This window comes from Thunnus albacares, chromosome 11, assembly GCF_914725855.1.
Source record: "Thunnus albacares chromosome 11, fThuAlb1.1, whole genome shotgun sequence".
NCBI lineage: Eukaryota > Metazoa > Chordata > Actinopteri > Scombriformes > Scombridae > Thunnus > Thunnus albacares.
The window spans coordinates 9532683-9548256 of NC_058116.1; the positions used below are offsets into that span (position 1 = coordinate 9532683).

At 41.0% G+C, this 15574-nt stretch overlaps 1 protein-coding gene across 2 annotated transcripts; it reads left to right on the forward strand.

The window, feature by feature from the left end:
- The first annotated feature begins 3173 nt into the window (after positions 1-3173).
- tmtc4 (transmembrane O-mannosyltransferase targeting cadherins 4) lies at positions 3174-15302 on the forward strand. 2 transcript variants are annotated; one of them, XM_044366353.1, is made up of 19 exons: positions 3174-3431; positions 3521-3647; positions 3743-3946; positions 4125-4240; positions 4837-5053; positions 7456-7543; positions 7739-7839; positions 8130-8222; positions 8776-8937; positions 9232-9434; positions 9787-9961; positions 10341-10472; positions 10605-10684; positions 10790-10897; positions 11014-11155; positions 11312-11426; positions 14457-14569; positions 14754-14823; positions 15033-15302. In XM_044366353.1, exons 3-19 carry the CDS (start codon positions 3785-3787, stop codon positions 15179-15181), a joined length of 2226 nt encoding a protein of 741 aa, XP_044222288.1. In that variant the 5' UTR covers positions 3174-3431; positions 3521-3647; positions 3743-3784; the 3' UTR covers positions 15182-15302. The 2 variants fall into 2 exon arrangements, with proteins under 2 accessions (XP_044222288.1, XP_044222287.1); XM_044366352.1 differs by having other exon boundaries at positions 3536-3647.
- Positions 15303-15574: the final 272 nt, after the last annotated feature.

The window sequence follows — 15574 nt, forward strand, 5'->3', positions numbered from 1 at the left end:
AGCTGAAATCACTGAATATTTGCTGTCTGAGAGGCTAAAAAGATAATTATTGTTCTGGCAACAAAAGTAGTTTTATCTATTTTTTGCCAGGGAAGTAATCACTAAAAAAAGTGAGATGTTTCACCACAAAGCATGTATTGCAAATATAAACTTGCTAAGTTTGACTTCGGAGAATATCAGTGTATATCACCCACTGTGATCAGAGAAATGAAAACTGTGCCAACTGTGATTACTCACAGCTAATGATGAAAAACACATGCGGGCTGCATCGTTCATCTCAGGACATTGCGTGATGCTTAGCCATTTCTTCACTTTCACGCCATTTGACCCTGACCTTTCCTTTCTGCTGTGATTCTGTGTCAGACTGCACACAATCAATGTCTGTCACCTTCTGCGTGATCACAAAAACAGTGGACCCTCTCTGACAGGGTCTCCACTGGCAATCCTGTCTCCCTGCATTTGGGCCACTAGATCTTCCATTGGTGGTGCTGGGACATCCTCCCTCATTATCTCTTCCACCCCGCCCACGCCAGCCCACTTCAAGTGATGCTAATAACATGAATTCCAACTGACTGACATGGGTGAAGAACCTGGAGATGAAATCCATACTTCATGCATTTTGCATGTGGTGGTAATTAGGCGATTTTGGGAGTACTAAATGCTCCTTCCGAAGTTTCCATGTTCCTGATGAGGAAAGAAAAATTCAGCTGAAAGCTTTTAATATCAAGGCCAGAGGGAAAAACTGAGTAAATTAAGATTGATGTTAGCACACTTTTTTTTTTTTTTGTAGAAAGCATTCCAATAGTGGAAGTAATCCAAGCTTGATTCTTCCCTCCAATCATGGTGTGTCCTTCAAACCATGAAGCTCCACCAAACTGGTAGTACCCATAAAAACTGTATTTGACTGTGCGGATACCAGGGTGATGTTTTGAAGCATGGCCTTAATTATGTGTGCTTTCTTGCTGAATAAGTGTCTGCTTCTCTAACCAACCTTGAGACCCATTTTAAAGGTCTGAGAATGTGCCCTTGACAATCTTTCCCCCTCTCGTCGCCCTGGGCCCCATGGCTCTGGCCATTAGGGAGATTCCTTGTCTTCCCTAAGCAATGACAGGTGAAATGGAGCACAAAATCCCAAAGCCGGCCATGGGCCTCTCCACAACCTCAGTACCTCTAATTCTTACAGACACCAGTCTTTCTATTAACGCTTCTTTCTATTAATATATCTTTTGACAAACAACAGATTACCAGTGTTGGAGATGACAGCCGTACAGTCTATGACAGAGAAATATACCCATGATATTATTACATGCACCCACAAAGACAAACGCACCACCCCACCACACAGAAACCATTTGTGTTCAAGCCAGTGCACGTTGTTGAAGAGTTGAAGATGGCAAATGCAAACCAAGGTTTTACATCTTCTGACATAAAAGGAATAGCTTGCTCATCGGTTACCTTATTTAATGGGGATTCATTAAATAGAAAATTAGCTTGAAATTATTTGTCTGCTCTGCCCACCTTGTATAATTTGTGTTATCATATTATATTCTTATACATGGCTCCTCTAAGAACTTGCTACTTCAAAACACCAACTCCCAAGCTTAAGAAATGACATTGTTTATGGCCAAAAGGATGGACATACTCACAGCTGCTGTCTGTTTCTAATAATCCCACATGCTTTTATTGAGATAAGCATACTGCTACTTACTGTCATAGTTACTGCAGTAACTATGACATAATGACTAATCACACCTTATGCTTCTTTTTATTTAAAAAAAAACTTCTTGATGTCTTTTTTCATTAAGTGGAAAGATTAAAGAATAACTCTAGATGCCAAACACTAGTATAAGTGATGCTGAGCAACTTCTATTTAACAGATACAATCTAAATCAATCTAAATGTAGAAATAAATGCTGCAAACAGTTGATTAAACCACCATATAAGTTACAAGACCAAGTAACACACTTACTCTCAGCACTCGACTCATAGTGCTTGACACAGCTTGACTGACATGAACATTATTTCATGCAAATCCTAAAACTGGGTGTCAGTCAACACTAAATACCATATTCACACCTTTTGGCTGGTTTAACATAGAACTACACATGGAAAAAGGCTGAGTACAAAGGCATGCTTATATTGTAACCCAAACCTCAGGGTTACCCTCAGTGGCATATAAAAACACTCCTCTGTGCCCATATTTCCTCTCCATTTTAAACTCAGATTTTAACACTTGTTATGGCTGTTATGGAATGGATGCACTATGATTTTTTTAGTACCTCGCCCTTTTATGTGCATACTGTGAAGAAAAGAGGTAAGAGAAAAAAAAACTGAATGATAAAGACAGGTAGATTGTGACTAGATTTTGTTTAATGCAAAACTGATATAGTGAAATCACTGAATAAGTGGATTTATACGTGTGTATGCATGCATGCGTGTGTGCATATCCTGTGTAGATAAGCCTAATTGGCATTGTTTTGTACTGGTTTCTCATCTGATGAGTCAGCTGTTCTGCAAAAGGGACACCAGGATGGACAATCAATTACAGGATTAGAACACTATGCCAGAGGTTAAGCCAGCAAGAAGTAGATAAACAGAAAGAGACAGAGACTGAAAGGGGCTTGAGAAAGAAAACACCATTAAAGCAAACTGTTGCATTGCTGAATTACACGATTCAACCTTTACAAAAAAACAAGAAAGTAGAAGAAAGGCAAAACTAGTTAGCCAAACACACACGATGCGATGAAGGGTAGCCTGTGCTGTAAGTATGGAAAAAGTATCAGTCAAAAGCATCATCAGGAAAAACATATGGTTCTCTGACATCATCCAGAGGCAGAGCACCATGCAGTAGAAGCAGACTTTCCAGGTTCTGCATTTACGATTAAAACCTGCAGCTAAACTCAGTCTACATAATGAGCTCCAGATTTCCTGGGGGAGAAGTGTAGAAAGGGTTGAAGAAGAGAGCTTTTCACTTCAGCCAAATAACTGTCAGTCAGTACTTTTTTACTAACTGTAAGAGTAATAAACTCCTAGAGGCTAAACTGCATCATGTGTGTCTCTGTGTTTAGCCTACAAGAGCTGTAACAGTATCCTCACATTTTGAACTGAACCACACTACCTCAGCAGCACTTACATCCTATTCACCTATTGGCTGAAAATGAGTACGTCACAGTGACGCTAAGCAGGAAGTCTCTGAGCCTGAGCGTGGATATTTGTTTACAGCCGTGGTTTTCTGTCTGCACCTCGCCGGGACTGTCTTCTGCAGCGGAATAATCTTCCCCGTTGTCTCAGAAATATTTACAATAGATAGCCAGTAATACCGATATAGCTACTACTGTGCGTCGGTTACGTCTATGCCGTAAAATAATGTGGATAACACCCGCTAACAAGACATGCTAAAGTTACGCGTTATTAGCCTGCTAAACCCCAAGGTAACGTTTCACCTTCACGTTGCAGCGTCGTGTAACTGTCAGAAAGACTCATTTCACCTCTCTGTTAACAAAAGTATAAAGTGAATCAGCATGTTTGTGTGCAGGTACGACTTGTTGGCTCTTTCTGTGAGTTAACGTTTACGTTTGCTAGCTAACCTGGCAGCTAGCTGGCATAAAGACTGTGAGCCCTCTAAAGGTGTCTCTCAAAAGATAAAGGTAATTGTTATCCACTCAGTGTCCAAAGCCAGCTATCAGTATTTAGATAACATTTGTAGTAGGTGACACTGTCTATCCATTTTCTTCCCCTGCAGGGACTAGATGATGATACAAATTGACCAAAGCCCCGATGCATTATGGCATTGTCTGAAGTTTATTGGGATCACCTCATACCCCTGCCAAAGCTTCCTCCTGTCCAGGCCAAAGTCACTGTCGCCCTGGTGGCACTCCTGTGCTTCATAAACAGTTATGATGGAGAGTTTGTGTTTGATGACTCTGAAGCAATTGTCAACAACAAGGTAACTTGTTTCCAGTACTATCATTCCCACATACACACAGCTGTATGGGGCATTGAGCTTCCTTCCCTTGTGTTGCAAAAAGTTATCTACTTCATGACATGGCTTCTGCAGAATGAGGAGTGGCATTCTGTACAGGTTAGTGTCGCTGGCATTAGTCTCATTTTGCTTTCTGTTGCAGGACTTGAAACCAGCAACGCCTCTGAACAACATCTGGAGAAATGACTTCTGGGGAAGCAACTTGAGTAGCAACTCTAGTCACAAATCCTACCGGCCTCTCACTGTCTTTACATTTAGGTTAGTACTCCTGTGTACTGTATGAACTCACCCTCTGCTGTTACACAATGGTTACAAAAAAATGCTTGTTTCTGATTGGCTTGGAGTTGTCTGTTAAAGTCATTTAACATGGCACTGCAACAAAGTTCCTGTCAACCCTTTCAATGCAGTATTAAAACTGCATGTTATATTAAAATACAGTAATAGTACTTATGCCTCATGTTACAGTATGTTTTCAGTTACCTCACACTGGTGAAAAAGACATAACCATGGGGTAAATTTACACCTAACTTTAAAACATAGATGGCAATTCGAACACACGTACCACATTTCTTTTTACCTGTGGTAGGTGTGCAAGTGTGATAATACACTTCCAGTTTTCCTAAAATAGAAATAACAGACCTAGTAGAAGAATCTTTGCTCAACTCTGCATCTTGGCCTTTTTTGCCTCTTTCTCATCATATATTAATGTGACAGGAACATCCCAATGCCATCATCATTTCACATTAGGCTTTAAAATAGCTTGTGCTGCTCCTTACACACTCACACACATCTGTTATTTCCTGCACCTACTTTACATTAAGCATCAGGTATTTCCCCCGCTCTTGCTGTTGCAGGTTGAACTACTTACTGGCGGGAGGCCTGCACCCTGTTGGTTTCCATGTGTTGAACATCATCCTCCATGCTGTCATATCTGCCCTTATGATTGATGTGTTTGCTATACTGATTGGTGGACTGGCTTATGATGAGAAGAATAGGATACTGAACCATGCTCCCAAGACCTCTCTGCTTGCTGCCCTCTTCTTTGCTGCACACCCTGTCCACACAGAAAGTGTAAGTCCAGATCATGTCCATGGTAATTTTTCATCTCTAACAAGAACATCAAAATTCTTACTTCTTCTTCGCTCTCACTGTAGCATTAAATAAAACAAGCAGTGCTCAGTCAGTTAGGAATAATAAGTATGGTGGAAGATAGAACTTGGATAGTTTCTGATGGGTTTGGAAACTCTATTTAGGCTCTTTCTCATCTGGCAGCACAGTATAACAGAAGCTCACATTGATGAGTAAATCACTGTTCCAAAGATATACAACTGTTGCTCTTCCATAGATTTTTCTTACCTTATATTCACACATCCCTTAGTCTCAGAGCTGCATTTCCAACGCTCTCTGCTTCCATCATTTGACATACAGAAAGTGACCAACCTGAAGCGTACCGTCACATGTAAAATCATACAAAATTTGCACTCAAAAGTTTGGTTCCTTCACCGGTTCATACACTGATGGCTTGGTTCCACCGGGTGCATCTGTGTCGCATTCTGGCTGCGACGCGGCCGCCATAGCTGATCCCAAGGTCACAGCTACCGCAGCGCGTTTCAGAAGCGTCCCAGAAGCAGCTCTCTGCTCCGCTAAACATACACGTCTAGTCTGTTTTTGATGGAAGCTGCATCAAGCTGCACAGAGCATTTTGAGGCAGACAGGAAGTCAGACACAGAAACGACATAGAGCATCCAGTCAATTTTCAAAATAAAACACCCTGTACAGACTCCTGATCATATATCACATCACTACATCAACATTACCCCTGGGACACACTGGATGCGTGAGCAGTGCGTGTGCGTTGCGGAACCTCTTGCTTGTCATTTCGGCGCCCATGTTAACAAGTTAGAACAGCCACACAGGCTGCCTGTCACGTGCGTCTCACGCAGTTCAGCGATGCACTTCTGAGGTTCACGCATCCAATGTGTCTCAGGTGTTACGTTATAAGTGGTGGCACCAGGCCAGAAGTTAACCGGTCAGAGAATATTTGTCACCATGGACGACAGTGGAAAATCACAGCACTGGTGCCCTGGTCCCTGGCTTCCTCTCCAGGTAGAGGGGTGTCTCTCTTCTCTCTGGCACTGCCAGAGCAAAAGCGCCCCATTTCTGCTCCCGGTGGGGTATGGCACTGTGCAGAGGACAGAACCAAACCGTGTCACAGGCGGAACGCGACGCAGCCGTGCTCGGTAGAATCAAGGCGTGAATGAGAAACACAGCAGAAACAGATTTTTCTTCATTGGGAAAAATGCTTAAAAATTATGTAAACAGAAGTCTCAGAAGAAATCTTCACTCAGTCCCTGTGAATCTCTTAGTTTAATATATTCTGTTTATATTTGGAGAGCTCAAAACATGTTTTCTATGTGATAGTTCTGTGAAGAGAACTAAAATTCATTAAAATGTAAGTGAATGAATTGAACTTATGATCACTGGTTCATTACATTTGCAGAAGACAACAGTTGGCAGAAATGAATCTGAACAATGAAGAAAAATTGTAATTAAAACAGTTATTTTTACATCCAACTTCTTGGACTTTGGATACTTTTTTAACAGTTTAACTGTTTCAATCTTTAAACTCATGGGAAATGGAAAAATAAAACTGTCATCTACAAATAATTCAATTTAGATAATTGGCCATTTTTCATATCATGGCCCGATGCATCAGTTGTGCCCAATTATGCTAGCTCCCCTTCTTGCTTTGAACTCAGGCAGTAACAGTTGTTGTTGTGGGCTTGTATAGCCCATTGAGACATTGTACTTTATGTGATTTTAGGCTACAAATAAACTGTTTTTCCCTACAGCAGTGCATCATGGCATCTTGTCTCTCTAGTCCAGAGGTTTTAATACTAAACATGCAGTGGTTCCATGCAAAGAACAAAAGCCCCGTCTCAGCTGGGAGTGCAGGGCCAAGGTGTGTGTGGTAGCATGGCCTGACTATTAGCTGTGTTGGGATGCTTATTGACCTGCCAGCATATGTGTTTTTTGCTGTAAAGCCTGGTTGGAAGGCAGCAATTCCCCCTCTCCATTTTCTTTAATCATGCAGGGCAAGGACTAGGTGAGACCTGGGGGGTTGGAGGCAGGCAGGCTGTTGGCTTAGGCCTGCTGTATGTATCAAAGCAGGCAACCCCAGGATGCCAACCATATTGTACCCACACACTGTATAGAACACACACACCAACAAGCCACTCTGATAATGAGAGATTCTTCCTACCTCTGTTAATAAGCCTCCAGTTGTAACTCAATACACCATGCAAAACAAAATGCGAAATGGGCGAGATGATACAAAATGCAATCATTTGTGAAAGGCTGCATATGATAAGACTGTTTCTAATGTATATTTGGTAGTTTAACTAGTTTTTCTGTCTTATCTATTATATCTTATTCTCTTGCCCTGTCTTTTTCTCTCTTTCCATCTCAATAAGGTGGCTGGTATAGTGGGTCGAGCAGACCTTTTGTGCGCCCTGTTCTTCCAGCTCTCTTTTCTCACCTACTGCAAAGCTTTCAACAGAGGTAGGTATCTAACACAAGTGTTACTATTTATTTACACCGTAAAACTGTATCATACAAAGTACTGTCCATATGAGATGATAAATGTAGTGCTGGCATCAAACATTTTGGAGCTACTTGTTTTTTTTTTTTTATGTATCTTTTGAACATTTGCATTTCCTGTCCATAACTAGCTTGGTCTTGGCTTTGTGTTCTCAGGGACTGACAGAGATGACAGGTTTTCTGTCCAGTGGGTTGTGGTCAGCCTCTTGCTGTGTGCTGCAGCAATGCTTTGTAAAGAACAAGGCATCACAGTCTTGGTACAAAGTCTTTTTTTTTTTTTTTTTTTGTAAAGAGCATTTTGTAGTTAGTTGATGATTTCATCACATCCGGTTGTAACAATGTTAAAAGACAGACCTCATCAATAGATACCAATAGATACACTTTATGGCGACATGATAATTGATTTGATCTCTTGTTCTTGCTTACTTGAAAAGCTAAGTCTGATGTTTTTTCACATGTGTGATTGGAGGTAAAGATCCATTTTGTTGCTGACCTATATAAATTTTAAATGCCATTTCTCCTTCCTTCTCTATGTATTTTCCTCTAGGGTGTGAATGCAGCCTTTGATGTCCTCCTGATCTGTAATGTTAATGTGTATGAACTCAGCCAGAGGCTACTCCTTAGGAAGAATCCACTCAATGTGAGTTACAGTTTATTTATCCTCCCCCCTCTTTTCTGTCATAAATTATGTACTCCCTTGTATGATTAATGTCACATCACATACATTGAGGGTTCCTATGGGTGCTGGAAATCCTTGAAAATGCTTGAATTTTAATGTGGTATTTTCAAGATTTGAAAATTGCTGGATTTTGAATAAAGAGCTTAAAATTGTAATTGCATTACTTTCATAGTAAATCGCTGGATCAGGGACACATTTTGAAACTTGAAACTTTGTTGTGTTTCCTTTTTAATTTGTTTCCCCTCTGTAGAATGCTCTTATTAAACATAATTTTGGTTGAAGTGAAATAATCATTTTGAGTACATATATATGTGTGTGTGTGTATATATATATATATATATATATATATATATATATAAATGATTTATTTGGAAAGTGCTTGAATTTGATTCAAGAAAAGGTGTTGGAACCCTGTACATTGTCTATGTGAAGCAATATGAACTTGAGATCACTGGGCTCTTGAAACAGGGCTTGAAACAAGCACCGATTATATATTTTATATATTTTCTGACAGGTGAGTGAGATGTTGCGATCAGGATTGCTTACACGATTGGCTCTCATGGGTCTTGGAGGACTCTCAATGCTCTATGCACGCTGGAGGATCATGGGAACAGGACCACCAGCATTCACTGAAGTTGACAACCCTGCCTCTTTTGCAGAAAATTTATTTCTCAGGGTGAGTGAAATTCATTTGAGATACAACATTTGATCACACACTGTAGCTGTACATGATTACATCCTGAAATAATCTTTATTTTCTTGAAACGTTAGAAATATATGGTAGGATCTATGCAATAATGAATTGATTCCAATGAAGCATATTTAATTTGTTCACAGTTTAAATCTAATTAAACAACCAATATTACGTTTAACCCAAGTACTTTAATTCTGAATTTGAAATGCTTTTCTTCCCTCGTCTCTCCCCACTCTCTTCCATTCTGCACCCTTCCTGTTCCTCTTTGATTGGCAGATAGTGAACTATAATTACTACTACTCTCTGAATGCCTGGCTGCTGCTGTGTCCCTGGTGGCTGTGTTTTGATTGGTCCATGGGCTGTGTGCCTCTCATTAAGTCAGCCACTGATTGGAGGATGGTGTGGCTGCTGCTGCTCTGGTGTGTCCTGATAGGCTTGATAAGCCAAGCCTTATGCTCGCAGGACAGCCAGAGAAGGAGGTAAGCAAGCAGAGCCATCTTGCACTCGCAGTAGATGAGATGAAGTGCATGTTGGCCTCTCTAGACTTAGACTTGATTATAAAAATTGTATCATATCCACTGCAGTGTGACCAGAGCAGCACCACGTCTCGATTGCAGTTAGAGAATTTTTAAAATTCGCTGTTGCTTTAGAGACAGTGTGTGTGTGTGGTTCAAGTTTCCTGAGTTAAGGGCATGATTTTGGAGTGGTTTATTGAGCCTACCTTGCTGAAATTTCTCCTCCATATATTGTCAGACAGCTGTTTATATTGTCATGCATAGTATTTGATTATAGCCCTTTGGCATTGTGTGATTTTTGTCTTCTCCTTGCCAGGACATTGACTTTAGGTCTGGTGCTGCTGGTGGTCCCGTTCCTGCCAGCCTGTAACATATTTTTCAGGGTGGGCTTCGTCATCGCTGAGAGAGTGCTCTACCTGTCTTCGTCTGGCTACTGCCTACTGCTGGCCTACTCCATCGGACACTGCTGCTTCCGCTGGGCCAAATACAGGGTAGGGTGGGCTGATACCAAAAAGATCACAACAAAATAAAGGCTACCACATGGTGATGGTGAGCCCTCGGTTTCTAGCAAAGATTCAACTCAACGACCTTTCTATTTATATAGCCACCAGGTCACGCTGTCCCAGTTCAAAACCCTTTCATTTAACCACCTGTTTATGTAGCTTTGAAGATTCAGTAACTCAGTGATGTAGTGTAGGGACAGACATGAGAAATGTCTAATGACTCATCTATAAAGGGATGATAACAGCGGGTGGTGTCCACGTGTTACATGGATACATTTGCAGTCTATTAACTTTGAGTCACAGAGAATTTACTTTTAAGCTTAAGGGTCATAATGACTTGTTTTTTTTTTTTTCTTCCACATTCCAGAAGCTGCTGTGTGCGTCTGTGCTTACACTGTTGTGTGTATATGTAGCTCGCTGTGCTCTCCGCAGTCACCAGTGGCGGTCGGAGCAAAGCCTCTTTACCAGTGCCCTGACTGTCTGTCCACTCAATGCCAAGGTAAAGATCCATGTTTTGTGTGTTTGTCTGACCGTTTCTACAGGATATATTAAGTCTTTTTCTCAGCATGTGGAAATAAATGAGGGCCATACACTTAAAGTCACACTCTGATACCTAATGTGTTGATTCCAGGTCCATTATAATGTCGGTAAGAATTTGGCTGACAGAGGGAACACTACTGCTGCCATCACATATTACAGAGAGGCAGTCCGGTATGTCTCCTCACAAGCATTGGCAATCCAATCAGCTACTGGCTTGTTGAATAGTATGCGAGAGAGGACGGAGTTGTGCTAACTGCAGTTTTCTGTGGCTTTCAGGCTACATCCTAATTATGTCCACGCCATGAACAACCTGGGGAACATCCTGAAGGAGAGGAATGAACTGATTGAGGCAGAGCAGCTGTTGTCTAAAGCAGTTTCTATTCAGTACGTCGTTCAACACAAAGGAACACAACACTCATTATACACAAATGACAATTTAATTTCACTGAATAACTCGAAAAAGCCCCTACTGATTGCGTTGCATTTATTAATCTCTCCAGGCCTGATTTTGCCGCAGCTTGGATGAATCTGGGTATAGTTCAGAACAGCCTGCAGAAATTTGAGGAAGCAGAGCAGAGTTACTGGAACGCCATCCGCTTCCGGAAAAAATATCCAGACTGCTACTATAACCTGGGGCGCTTGGTGAGACTCCATAGTGCAAATACTCTTTAGCAGTTGGTGATATTTTAAAAAAAAAATGACGATGGAAAAACTGCTATTGGTAGGAAAGATCATTTTATAAAGATAAAGTATTTACAACACAATTATCCTACTTTTTTTTTTTTTTTTCTTTTTTAGTATGCTGACCAGCACAGATACGTGGATGCCCTGAATGCATGGAGGAATGCAACAGTGCTAAAACCTGAGCACAGCCTGGCTTGGAACAACATGGTCATTCTACTGGACAACACTGGTATAACAAAACACAAACACACACACGCAAAAACGTAACTGTAATTGTAAATCACACCTCAAGGTTGGAATCTACTATCACTAAATTGTTTGGCAGGTCCTTTTAATACATAAACTACACTAAACACCAGACAACAACTAATTTAAAGATCCTCTCTACTAGGCCTGTCATGATAATTATGTTATCAACTCATCTTTTGATAACGTAATTATCAACATTATCATGTCCATATATCGACTTATTGTGCGATATATGGACATGACCTTGATCATTTTTGCTGACTTCAGTATTGCCCATTGTGTTTACATGCCTGTTTGTTTAAGTAAGAATGTCACCAACATGATGCAAGAATAAACAGCATAACTAATTGTGTGTGGTCCATCTATTTAAAGCAAATAATCTGTCTGTCTGTTTCAGCAGGTTGTTTAGGTTTCAGCATTTTGATAAATCCAGTTTTTGCTCGGGCTGTTAAAATTAAAAAAAGGGGGAAGGCAGCGTGTGACGCCTGCTCTTCCTCGGCCTCCACATTAGGGCAGATCTTCCTCACTCTGCACTAGTGGCTAATAGGATATTCATGTCAAATTGGCTAAGTAAGTAGTCGCTGCCATTCCTTGCTGTTGCACATCCTGAGTGGGGAACGCGCAAGTGAGCGGCACCTCTCCTAAGGCAATAACCGCAAATAACTCCGTCTGGCGTTTTTACGGAAATGTAGAGCCCACCCTCTGATCGCCCCACCCATGTTGCCCTGGTGAGCTTAAGTGGCTCAAGGTTGAGCCACTACCCCGTACCGAACCCACTGAAAGCTGCTGCCATTACTGCCCGTTCATCGCTCTTTGAAAGGGTGTACTTGCATTATTATGCTATTACATATATATATATATATATATATGTCATTATATCAGTGGCATAAAATATTCTTAAAATGACAATAATATCGTTTATTATACAATATAATATACAATATATATACAATATATCGTCCAACAAAAGTATTTATCGTGACATTCCTACCCTCTAAACATGTTGTAAGACATATAAAAATACTCAGCTTTGAATGTTAATTTGTGTCAGATATGGTTTTTCAACAATAAATATTCAATTATCTAGGTAGAAATCATTTAAATCTACATCTTCTCCTTCTCCCTCATTGAAAAATCGACAACTGGTCTCCAGACTAGTTGTGACATAGAGCTTCCTATGCATGTTGCACACTGTATTAAGCTGTTTGGATCAGAAAGTGCTGTTGCGAGATCAGACAGTTGATCTGCGGCATAATACAGTGTGCAGCACGCGTAGTAATACAAAAGTTCTATGGTTAGAGGAAATGAAGTGCCAAAGGACTATCTGACGACAGGTAAAGGTAAAGCGATGACAATTTTCTAAATATAGCGTACACATAAACTGATTTTTTTTTTTTAGGTGGGTCTTTTTTTTAGGTGGCAATATGTTTTGCTGCTGCCCTCATGCACAGCAGTACGTTGCTTAACTTCCACCTGCCTTCTTCTCCAAACTGGGGGCATGCCGACCCCCATTTACTGTAGGTTGTACACTGACCATGGATGAGTACCTCATACAACCCCACTTCAAAAAATCCGACTGTCCCTTTAACTCAGATTTAAGGTGAGCAACAGAAACTTTCCAGCTTCAGCAGATGAATGTGAAAACAGCCTGCAGAGTTACAGTCAAACTCTGCACACACGCCATACTGCACAATGAAGCTCAAACATCCAACTGAAGGAACAAGAACACATTTTTGAGGGGAGGGAAACTTCAGTGTTTTCTCATGCTCCTATAGGCTTCTTTACATCTGAAATGTTTATTGTTGTTCTAGTAATGAGAATGAATAAGAATACAAATAATAGATAATAATAATAATAATATTCACACATTTGTGAATATTTATTTTAGCATTTATGGGTCTTTCAAAGAGCTCTCTGTTCTGTGTGCAGCTTGTCCCAGCATTAACAGCCAAGAAACACAGCGTTGTTATTTTGGAAAGGCAGGAAATCTAAATGGCCAACAAGATTAGACCGGAAGAGCAGGAATCAGCAATGCTTGAAATTTATGTATTAAAGCTTTGTGTTCTGAGTTTTGAAGGCACTCTTCCCTGCCGTGTGGAGAATGCTCTGATTTCCAAACGCTCGAGCCGTTTTGTCAGAAGCCGCTCCCGCGGGGGCGGGGTCTCCCAGGAGGGCACTGGAACTGTCCAATCAGGTCCCAGTATGTTCCTGATCAAACGTGGGCAAGCACAGCCAGAACAGCGCCCCCTCAGAGTCCCCCCACCGCATTTGTTCCCCAAATCTGACAGAAATAATTCTACCTCTCTCCCCAGCTCTCCCCACCAAACAAAAAAAAAAGGAGAAAAGAAGAACAATGGGTGTCATTTTCAAATAGCAAGGAATTGGGAATATTCTTTTCTCTTTGGTATTCATTCCCCCTTTTGTTTTGATCATTACACAAACAAAAGGCAGAATCAGTGTAGATTCAGGCAGATAGGCACAGACACCATCTCATATGTAGTCACATGTTGGCAAGCTGTGAGTGAAGGACACAGGCCATGACTCAGAACATGACAGTCATTGTCTGTCTGACTGTCTCTCTCGCTCTCTCTCTCTCTCTCTCTCTCTCTCTCTCTCTTTTTCTCCATCTTTGGCCAGACATCAGACGGGTCTGTGACAGAGATCAATAACCCAGTGGGCCTTGTGTTCAACCTTAATTAGGAGACTAAACCGCTCCTCCATGTGTGGAGAGGGAAAAACTCTGCTCTAGACACTGCTGACAAATAAAGCAGACAATCAGATTCTCCATATACCAGCTATTATTACAGTTATATCTCATGATTTGTGTTTTGTGTTTTGTGTACTGCACTCCTTTGATCATTAACACACATTCTTAGTAACATATGCACTGTCTACCATGTTGTGTAGCTTATACTAAAAATACCATGTGTCACAAGCTATATATGTGTCTGTGTGTGTGTGCATCACTAAATATGAATGTTTTTTTGTATTTGTCTGTTCTGTCTTCGAGGTAACTTGGGTCAAGCGGAGCTGATCGGTCGGGAAGCTCTGAGGCTCCTCCCAAATGACCACACTATCATGTTTTCATTGGCTAATGTCCTGGGGAAATTACAGAAATATAAGGTCAGTCAGTGTGGTATAAACATTTCAACTCAGATTATTACTTTTCATGCATGTTGATGCTTTTAGTGCTAAAAGGTCCTCCATAATCTGTTATAAGTCAGGAGTGGTAAATTTCTTTGACCAGCTAAGATTATTCATTGTTTTGTTTTGTTTTTTTTTCTATTTGTTTTGTTTTTTTCCTCAGGAGTCAGAGGGCTTCTTCCTTCACGCTCTTCGGATTAACCCAAATGGTGCTAGTTGCCATGGCAATTTAGGTAAGGCTACTGCAACTTGGGCTGTACCACATATTTTATACTGAGTAGAAGAAAGATTATAAGCACTCCAGAACTCAAAAAGAGAATAATTGGGCACACTAGACGAGGCAATATTGTGCAACCTATGTGAACTATATTGAACACACTAAATGAACAGAGCTGAAATTGTTGCTGCTTCTCAGCTTGAAGAAGTGTCTATTTGTCCTCAGCTGTGCTGTATCATCGCTGGGGAAAGCTGGAGCTGGCAAAGAAACACTATGAGCTGTCTCTAAAGTTAGACCCCGAGGCTCCAGGGACCAGAGACAACTACAACATGCTGCGACGCAAACTGGACCAGCTTAAACAGCACACACCCTGAGGGAGCCCACCAGGACCCTCGCCTACCATGAAACACATTTCTCCACTGTTCCAATTGATTTTATTTTATCACACTAATTCCGGCTTTGTAGCATTTGGAAATAAAAAAAACATGATTTGTGTATGAGGCTCTAGTTTTGGTCTTTGAACAAAAAAAAAAAATCTTCCACTGTGTAAAGGAGGAAAACTAAAGCGAAAAGCATTCTTGAACAGCTGCAATTTGTCATTTTGTAGCTTTAACTAGTAGAGAGCTTTTTCATGTATGAGACTGCTTGTGCATCATTTGATTTCATGGGTCTGAGTTGTATCAGGGGCAGGTGTGCTGGATGCCTGTTCTGGTTACATGGTCGTCTGCACTGTGCTGTTTTGTTGCCCTGTCTGAAGGCCATGTGGA